This window comes from Vigna unguiculata, chromosome 1 (assembly GCF_004118075.2).
Source record: "Vigna unguiculata cultivar IT97K-499-35 chromosome 1, ASM411807v1, whole genome shotgun sequence".
NCBI classification, from domain to species: Eukaryota; Viridiplantae; Streptophyta; class Magnoliopsida; order Fabales; family Fabaceae; genus Vigna; species Vigna unguiculata.
This window is the reverse complement of record NC_040279.1, coordinates 9,348,163-9,359,117: the sequence shown is the minus strand read 5'-3', so window position 1 is coordinate 9,359,117 and position 10,955 is coordinate 9,348,163. Positions and strand designations below refer to the sequence as shown.

The 10,955-nt window shown below is 30.7% G+C and overlaps 1 protein-coding gene across 1 annotated transcript; it reads right to left on the bottom strand.

The window, feature by feature from the left end:
- Positions 1-1,866: 1,866 nt before the first annotated feature.
- Positions 1,867-8,691, bottom strand: LOC114192639 (polyadenylate-binding protein-interacting protein 9-like). Its single transcript, XM_028082419.1, has 10 exons — positions 8,019-8,691; positions 6,984-7,094; positions 6,651-6,695; positions 4,714-4,786; positions 4,496-4,608; positions 4,081-4,140; positions 3,784-3,831; positions 3,626-3,694; positions 2,329-2,390; positions 1,867-2,238 (listed from the first exon to the last, which is right to left on the bottom strand). Exons 1-10 carry the CDS (start codon positions 8,268-8,270, stop codon positions 2,181-2,183), a joined length of 891 nt encoding a protein of 296 aa, XP_027938220.1. The 5' UTR covers positions 8,271-8,691; the 3' UTR covers positions 1,867-2,180.
- Positions 8,692-10,955: the final 2,264 nt, after the last annotated feature.

Here is a 10,955-nt window from a genome sequence, read left to right as displayed (position 1 = left end):
TGACCTAAAAAGGAAAAGTCTTGTGTTGACTTGAGCGTTGGAGTCTCTTTTGAAGGTACACCCCAGTTTTACCAAGAGAATGACAAACATTTGACTAACGACCACAGTAAGTGGGAGAAGAATCCATTCAGAAGTCTAGAGACCTTCGCGAAGTGCTATATTGACCTCGTAATACATACATACATACATACATATATATATATATATATATATATATATATATATATATATATATATATATATATATAGTGTGTTTCTTTTACACTAATGACACTTATACTCATTATTTGTAAATAGACATTCAACTTTCATTTTTTCAAGGTTTAATATCTCTTTTAGTCTTATTATTTGTAGCAATTGTTTAAGGTTTTTCTTCAATTTTTTGTAAACTCATTGTGGTTCCAATATTTATTAATAGTAGTCAAAATATGATCCCTTCCTTTATGTTGACATTAACTAAAAAATGATGACTTGGTAAAATGATATGAACACTTTTCTTCTTGCAAAAATACAAATGCATCACTCTATCAAGTCATCACCCTCTAACAACATTAATTTTGATCCAATGAAACAAATCATATTGAGTAAAAAAATTGAAAACAAAAATATTGAACAATTGCTCCAAATATTAGAAGCAAAAATGGTATTAAATTTTTTTTAATAAAGGACACTTATTTCCTTATACTTTTAATAAAGGCTCACCCTACTTCCTTATTCGATTGATAAGGTACAACTTTTAAATTTTTTGTATACAAAAAATCTTTAATTTTTATATTTTAAAGCTTTAGCTTTTAGCTTTATAATTATTTATTAAAGTTTTAGTAAACGTGATATTGTTAAATAAAGCAATGCAAGTGACTATTTGTTCACATATATAACAATTAATAACATTTATTAAAAGCATGGAAAATAAGTGTCATTTATTAAAACAAAATAAAAAAGGAATGTCTATTATTTATTAAACTATACAGAAGATAATATATTCTTTTAAAGCATAAGGATATTAGAGTATCGTTTTCCTAATCCAAGGCTGGTTAACAACATTTTACCCAAGGATATTTTCCATATCTAATTTTATATTTAATACAGCTCATTTATCAATTAGCATCAGACATTCCTAAAAGGCATTTAGATAATGGAATCAATTCCAGGTTTAGTGGGAATCCAAGATGGAGGAACCTGCCAAAAGGAACCACACAACAGTATAGATATCACAAAGATGGATGCTTTGCATCTTTCATTAAAAAAAATGACAAGAAAAAGGTGTTATATTCAGATGTTTATGCATGTTCTGTAGGGGACCAGTGTTTTCACTGGTCCAGCCAAATCTGCATATGTGCCTAAATTCTTAAAACTAAGTGGAGATGCCGCCTAATCACAACTATTGAGGTAAGAACACTCAAATAAAGAACATTAAGCAATGATACATTCCAAATTGTTTCAGAATAAAGACCAACAACATACCAATGCAATGTACTTTGAGAACCTTGGATCCACTTTATGAATAAAATGAAAGTCATTCAAATAACTTTCAATTAAATGTCATTGATTGAGAATCCTTTTAACTTAATCTGATACGAAACCAAATATGTAGTATGTAGGCGGCATGCACCATAATCATGCTCTGTAAGAATTCAATTAGTGTATATACAATATTGTAACACTTAAGATGAAAATTTGTCAATTTTTATCATAATTACCTTAAAGAGAAGGCAATAATTTCTGATGATTGACAGTATAAAAGCACTTTCATCAAACTCATTTCCAATTCGAGGGAACCCAAAATCAGATATTCTCACTCGATTGAATGGTTGCCCAATTGAGATGCCGCTAAAAAATACTGATCTATAAGAATTACGCCTGTAATTCTGTAAAAGATTAAAGCAAGTTATGAAGTACGATTAACACTCGCTCCAAGTAACAAGAAAACTGAAACTGGACCATTTCAATGTAGATACGGTAAAATGTTTCAAGATCAAGACTGGATGCTAGGAAAGTTTAACTAGTGCATGGTAGTTATATGCCCTGACAAAAAGAAAAAAGGAACCGCTGTTGACAGAAAAAGATGAAAATACTGAAACAAAGGGAAGTTTCACCACCCTTTCTACACAAGTCTCAACTGGAACGTTGACCACATATCCTCTCTCTCTCTCTCTCTAGTCTTGGACCATGTTGATCAGTTAATGGGATGCCGGACGAGTGACCCTTGGCCTCACCGGAGTCTTTGATGGACTTACCCTACAGAACAAGGGAAAAAATCAATATGGCTTAAATAAATTTAGTTGAAACTTGCATAACAGAAACTATGCTTAGGGAAAGGCACCAAACCTTATAGGCTGAGATCCCAAGAGCATCCCACTACAGTTTAGTGCAATAATGGCACTTTCAGCCTGCTCAGTAAGAAAAAAGTGCCAGTCAACATAATCTTCCGCTTGTGCAAGATAACACAATTCATTACAGTGAAAGCACAACACAAAAGAAATCATTAAATCTTTAGAGTTTATGTAAATGCTCTTGTGACAAGCTTTACGAAACGAGAGAAAATTTTGATTATTCCATAGGTCACCAGTATATTCATCCATTTAAGAAAATAGAAATATTAATTCATGCATCCTGTACTAAGGAAAACCATATATAATCTGTAAAGTCCTCTTGATGGGTTAACAATTATGCTTCTAGAAGACAAAGAACGGGTCAAGAGATCAATCAAATCTAACTCATCCATAACCCATTTGAGGTATCTAGAACAATAAACAATAATTGCTAGGTAAAAGCTTAATTCTTAGCAAGAGCTCATTCTTTTAAAAGAGACAAACTCCTTTAACATTTTACTCTCTTAAAAATACACATCGTAAACAGAACAATGAAATTTCAGTAGATTCATGACCATAATGCTGGCTGAATATAAACTAACCCTTTACCTGTATAGGGGGGAAGTAAGTGGAAGAATGTCAAGTCAGGGACTACGTGAATATCAATGTATAAAATAATAATACATATACTTTTGTGAGAATTTTAACAAAAATACTGGTTCATATAACAGCAACAAAAGCCTTATCACACTAGATATGGTTGGTTACATGGATATAAACTACCCCTTTACCGGTGTAGGGGAAAGTGAGTGGAAGATTGCCAAATAAGGGACTCAGTAAACGTCAATATTTAAAGTAGTAAGACAAATATACTTTTGAGAGAAATTTAACACAAAAACTAGTGCGTATAACAATATAATAACAACAAAGGTCTTCTCACAAAAGTAAGGTCAGTTACATGGATATTATCACAGTAGGTAAATTTTAACATCTCTGGGCTCAACTAATCGAATTCTGAACTATATTCTTCAGCATGAAATCTCTGTTAACCAAATCCTTCAAATTCTGGTGCATGGCATGAAAGAATAGTGGAAGACAATGGAGCTCAAAATTAATAGAGAATATTATGAAATAAAAGTTATTGAATTGTTACAGTTGACATGAACACGTATCAAATAGAAGCATATAGAATCCTCCTAAAATAGTCAACATGGGTTGAATTAGTTTAGTTGTTTGTGATGCAATTATTTCTATCATAAACTATGAAAGTGTAGCGCTGAGCAGGCACTGCATGTGGTATAGTCTAGACTTACCATTGCAAATTCCACAAAAGCAATTCGAGTGGAATGCACATGGTCCCCCAAAAGCCTCAGGCGCGTAACCTGTAAATAGAATGGCAAACTCAATCAACTCTTCTAACATAAATAAGTTCCAACATATATAGCATGAACCAATTATGTTCTGGTCTAACCTCACCACAAGCTGATTCAAAAAAATTCTTCACTTCAGCTTGAGAAATCTGCACTCATTTGAGAAAAATAAATAATGCATTAATAGTTTTAGCTCCAATATCCATCTATACATGTCATAGATGGGCATATCTTATAACTATCCTGATAAACTTGTTAAAAACTGCTAATTAGGTCAAGAAGTGTTATGACTAACGCTCTGAATCTTTCTAGCCAACTGGATGATGAATTGTTCCTAAATTAAAATAGTTATACTTGTAACAAAAACATCTGTATTTCCCCAAAAAGTAATAAGATACCTTCTTATCAATATTTGTACAATAGACAGTTCGGGCACACATTTCGCGCTCATCATCCGACTGCATGTTCCAGAAGAAAGAGAAATTTAATAGACCAAAGATTTTTAAGCATCATTTTACATCTCAATGTAGCATATGCACAACAAAACCATAATTATCTATAAATTACAATCTGTTTCAAATTTTAAGAAAGCATTCATTGAAAAGAGAAAATAAAATATACAAGGGGCACAAGGAGATAAGAGAACTCATGAAATGTGCAAATCAATTTATTTCAACAATGCAGAAATGAGGTGTTCTAACTATGTCTATAAATAAGCTTTCTTATCACAACAAAAGGGCAAAGCTACATCTAAACAAGAATTTTCAAGTCCAACTATGTCCATGAATATAAAGCAGCAGAGAGTTTCTGTACCCTAGGGAGGAATGTAGGATTCACAGGAAGAATGGCAGTTTTTGAAGGAAGAACCCTCACTGGATAGTATCCAAGTACAGTACCACCAAGGTTTAAAGCTGTTCTAGCACCATCTGTGTACACAAATTCCATACAAATGCTTGATATGGTTGAAAATACGTATTTGTATTTTCCATAAGGAGAATTTAAAGAAGTATGATTTACAGAAGAAGACTTACACTCATCTGCAAACTCAACAAAAGCAAAACGAAGAACTGAATGTGGGTCACCGCAAATTCGGCAATCAATTACCTTCAATACAAATCATCCAATAAAGCATCTTAATTACAGAAGTAGGGTAATAGTTATAACAAAAGATGTATCTTTTAAATTTAAATCCTAGATAGTCGGCAAGAGAAGAGATATTACTTTGCTACAACACAACGTATATCAGATAGAGATGTCAGGAAGCACAATCAAATTTCTAATAAACTCTGCTCAGTGACTACTACTGCTAGTGAAGATCTTGATGTCAAACAATGGCCATCTAAAATTAAAACTTAGGGTGTTATATGCCAGTCAATATACAAGAAAGATGGAGCCCATTTCAAGGGAAACAATAGTTAAATAATTACAACAGCAACCAAGGGTGGGGTCAACCATAATCTATCCTGGTTAGCTCATAGAATGGCCAACCTCAACAAAACTATGATGCCATAGCGCATGGTAGGATGGAAGCTATGCTGAAGACAATGGAAAAAAATTGTAATTTATACACCCATAAATGCTCAAAAAATGTTTAAAGGAATGTCATCCTCGCAATTTAATTATCAAAACTCCAAGTCTAGAAGCAATGATCATTTAAGACATAATTACAGAGTCATTAACAATGGAAAGAGACTAATTTTGAGACTGAGGTACTCTGTTGGTCTCAAGAAACAGAACAGAACATCGCACGGAAAATTGGTCTCAAGAAGCTGCAGCAAAAAACAAAGGCTTGACCATGAGCAAGAACTATGCCTTGGTCAAGAAGGAAAAAACTCAGCAGAGGTTAAACAGGTTCCAGAAAACATATTAGGACAGCTGAAAATTGTTTTGGCCTACTGGAGAAGCAGAGGATTCCCAGAAAATGCATCAATTTCAAAGAGATGTAAAGAGCAAAGGAACAGGGCAACAAAATATAATGGGTCACTCTTCAAAGGAGGGAGACATGGACAAGTACTCTGCCATGGATCAACAAAACCATTGGACTCCATCAACGACCAATGTTTTCTCCACCCTGCCACTACCTAATTTAATAACACTGTAATCTGTGTGCTGGAATTCTTTATTTGACACTAAAGATAAATATATGAACACAAACTCAAAAGAATCATGGTCAGACTTAGAAGGTCAACGAAAGTGATTAAATTAAGATTCCTTCAGATAAACAGATTAACAACTTCCATTTTGTTAAGGAATTGATATTTTCAGTGACTGTATATATGTAACATTAACAAAAGATTATTTCTCAAAAATTAAATATATATATTTCTAGATAATAATTTGCCAGATGAAATATTTCCAAAACAAGCCAGAGGCATTTTTTAAAAGATAAATACTTCATACCAGTTCTGTGGTCTTTTATATCAGGTCCAAACTAATTTAATGTGTTTAAATGGAAAAAATATAGCAATAACAGCAACCAAAGCTTCAAAACTAACCAAGATAATTGTACTCAAGAATTGAATGAGTATAACCGTAAATTGAAACAAGAAAAAGGGAAAGAAGAGCTTTGAGCTGACTGAAAAAAATGACAGAAAAAATCATGTATAAAATGGAGTGAAGAGTTTATTCAAGAAACAGGTTTCATGCCGCACTAAGAGGTATGGTGCAGCGAACTGGGTGAAAAGTAGACAGCTAAAATTTCAGAAAAGAAATTAACAGAACAGGGACTTGTTGGTCATGCTCAGCATATTGCACAATGGTAGGGAAGAGAAATTCCAGCAACCTAGGCACAGAGTTTACTATAAATGACAATAAAGCTATGTGATAACCATAGAAAAGATAATGGAGACAAATGACAATCACAACACAGAACTTCAAAGAAAGTTAAAATTCTGCAATGTAATATTTTCATCTAATTGTAAACTAAAAAGAAAGAATAATCAAGCTATGAACAAGGCTCATAACTTACTTGTCCACAACTGCTGAATAATGCTGCAAGCCTCTCTTCAGTAACCTAGACCAAGACAAAAGATTCTTCAAATAATTCTGTTTACCATGATTGGAACAGTACACTAAACAAACTAGAACAACAAAAGCCCTATACCACTAGTTGATCGGCTACATGGATTACAGTTCACACAATGCCATTTCACTTGGTTAAAGGCCAAGTATCAGTGAGTCCTAATCCCAAATAAAGGAGGAGGGTTGTGATAGACCTTTGCTAGCCAAAGTAAAACTCGTTGATATATGGAAACACTAAACAAGCAAAATCAAGATTTCATGCCATTTTCAATTCACTTACATGCTGATCAATATCAGAAACATATACTGTTCTTCTAATGCTATCTTCTCTCTGAGCCTTTAGTGATCTTCCACTCACCCTCCTTCTTCCTTGGTTAAAACTATTTCTTCTCTGCAAGATAATGAAAGAGTTAAATTCAGTGAACACAATTTGTCAGCAAGATTACTTTGCTCACAAAAACTGGAATGTTCACATCAAAAATATGGTATAGGACAATTGTAGTGTGAAACATGTCATAATCAGTCGTGTGAAACTTGTCATAATCAATTTGGAGTTCACCATAAAACAAGAAGACAGATTACAGACAATACAAAAGTTGTAGGTAGCAACACATATCTGAAAGACATCCTAATTATGATGTAAATTGAAGAATAAAAACACAAATTTCCCACAGAAACAAAATAAGCACGAAAGGCTGTGTAGTGATCACTGATACTGTAGAAAGTTGCGGGAAAATGAAGCCAGAATTGTAGTTGTCAACCATGACATACCATGACTCTCACAAAATATACTAATATATACAGAAAAACCACATTTCTTCATTTGTATACGTGTAACTAAAATCAAATAGTTGAGACTCAATTGGATTCATCCCAGTTAAGAATTTAAAGCAGCAACAAAACTGTTACTTTGCTAAATACTTGGGTTCTCAGTCTCTAACAGTATTGCCATGAATAGTTGAGACTTAATTGGATTCATCCCAGTTAAGAATTTAAAGCAGCAACAAAACTGTTACTTTGCTAAATACTTGGATTCTCAGTCTCTAATCAGTATTTTCATTCTACCATTGCGCCCTTTTTTTAGGTGGTGCAGCTAGAACATTTCATCATGATTTCTTTAATTTTTGTTTTCTGAGTCATCACCTAGTGCTAGTAGGTTTCCCTCATTCACTAAATTGATGAAAATTCTGTCTTTATCCGGACATGAAAGTTTTAACAACATAACAAATTATCATATAGACAAAATTCATGGCATAATCATGCAAAAACCAAGGCTGAAACTAGAAATGAGAGATCAGAGGCAGAACAATCCTACCCTTCGATTGTTTGCGAAATTCTCATTAGCAGAAGTCTTAGAGTTGACCAGAAAGTGGGTTGGTGAGAGCTGATTAAAGCCCTGAAGGCGATGATCATGATTAGGAGGATATGATGAAGGGAAAAACTCCTTGGCCAAAGGATTCAACTTTGTGAACATGTCAACCAGCTTCTGGACACTGAATTCAGATTCAGCCTTAGGTTTTGAATCCATTTTGTTGGCATCAGCGGGAATCTCAGCAACCGCAGCCATGGAAATCAAAGTCACCAACCCCACAAAAACCCTCACCAATTTGCAACACTTCAGTCCTAAAGATGATATTTTTAGACCGGAAATGGAAGAGAAACACAAGGAATCGATGAGATTCCCTACTTCTTCATACAGCCCGGAAAGAAAGAGAAGAAAAAAAAGAAAGAAAGAAAGGAAAAAATGCAGAATTTACAGAAGCAAAAATATGATCAGTTATTTTTTAGATTACTATTTAAGAAAATTGGAAATGAACAAAAACTCATTTAACCAATGCTCGGAAATTGCTAATAAAACAATGAAGAAAAAAATGCAAAGGAGAATTAGGGTTTAGAAATGAATCATAACACAGCAAAGGAGAGAAAGAGAGAGAGAGAGAGTAGAGGTGGTGTGTGGAATAGCACAGGCTTTGGCTTTAGCTACCACTGTCTTGGCCTTTCCTTGTGTTGTGTGGGTTTTTTATTTCTTCTTTTTCTTTCTTATTTTTAAAATTCAAGATTTTGAGTTTAGTTATTAAAATTAATAAAATTACATTAATAGTATAAACTTTTTTATAGTAATTCATTGTTATAGATGGTAATATTCTTAAATGTTTTAATAATCATTATAAGAAAATAATATATTTTTAAACTAATCCCTTATTAATAAAAAAGTTATTTTAATCAAATATTAAAATTAAATTAATATATATATATATATATATATATATATATATATAATAATTCACCTATAAACATCTAAAAATGTGTGGTTGCAAACTTAATTTTTTATCAAGAAAGTTATATCTAATATCCCCAAATGAAAAGTTATTTGTTTAAAATATTCTTTTTATTTATTAAAATTCTCTATCCATTGTATTATTTTCATAAGTAAAATGAAATTATACTATCTAAAAATACTGTTATCCACTTATAACAGTATTTAAGTATATAGTTGCATTAGATATCATCGAGATAAAAGCTTAGCTACTTTTGATAAAAATCCTATTTTTAAAGAAGGGTGATTTTATTAAGAAAAACATTTGATTCTTACCCAAAAACAAATATTAATATTTAAAAAAATGGTTTAATTATATTTTTAATTGGTTAACAATGTCAACAAATTTTATGTTAATTAAACTTATAAATTAAAATATCTTACAATTTTAAATATTTATAAATTAATAATAATTTACTTTTTATTTTATGCACTTTTTTGTCATTATAAAACTGTCAATCTAACCAAACTCAGCACTTATAATAAGTTAATAGTATTATTCTTCCAAATGTTTTTATAAACTCAAATTAGAACTTTTCTTAAACAAATTGAGTTTCATTCCACTCAAATAATGTCATACTGAAATTTTACATCTTTGATTATGTCTTAACATTTTTATTAATTGATTTTATAAAAATTAGTGTCCTAAATAAAATATATATGTCTGGAAACCTAAAATATAAAATAAAAATTACCATGCTTAAAAAAATAATAGTAATAATAGTTAACACAGATTTTTAAAAATTCATATTACATCTTTATTTATTTGTCATTTTCCATAATTTTCAATAAATTTTATGGGTAAAGGAAAAAAAAGTAAAAACATTTATATTAAAATATACCGTATGAAATAATATGCATATATAATTGTATATTTTATAAAAATTTTCAATAAATTTTATGGGTAAAGGAAAAAAAATAAAAACATTTATATTAAAATATACCGTATGAAATAATATGCATATATAATTATATTTTTTATAAAAATATCATATCAAACTCTTTAGGAAATATACCTGGGAAAAGAAATAATATTACTATTATGTTTTTTAAGCTATAAATTAAAAAGTGAAAGTGAGTTCAAGTATATCTAATTTCTAATTTTTTTCCTATTTTAGCAATTACTGGATATATTATTCCTAACAACAACCTTTATACAAGGACTGTTACCTACTTAAGATTCTCAAATTCATTTTATCCTTTATATATATATTTTGTTGTTGAGAATAAGTTATTGTTGAAATTTCTCACCTATCTACGTTCACAATTTACAAAGAGTATTACTTTTTAATTGTTATACTTCTATTTATTTATAAATACTTACTTCAAACCAAATATATGTGCATAAAAGTTTAGCATTCCTACTTTTGGTGTGTATGGTATACAGAACAAAGATGGGCCATATGGGGATAAGGATTTATACACTTTTAAGTATAGTTCTAAGTGCACGTGTTTATTTTGTCAACGTCATTATATTAAATTTAAAAATAAAATAAATTATATGTCCTCTTGGTTTGCTCACAAGTTAATCGTCTCTTTTAAGATAGAATATTTTAATGAAAACAAATACATCCGAATCATAAAGAAGTTGTCTTTTCACAGTTGAATTTTTTTAAGATTTTTCTAAATTTAAGTTCCATCAAACTTTTATCCTTTGAAAAATAATTACAGACTGTTTAATTTTCTCAACACTTAATTTACAAAAGTCTAAGAAAAGAATGGTACCAAATTATTACATTCGTTGTATGTACATACTTATATCAATTTTAAACTGAAGTCATCATGTTTATTTATTGCATTTTAAAAGAAAAAGACAATATATATACATTTTATATTACATATTTATATAATAACGTATATTAAAAATTCAAATTCAATTAACAATTAATATTTAGAAAGAAATAAAATCACCATAGACATTGATTATAGTTTATC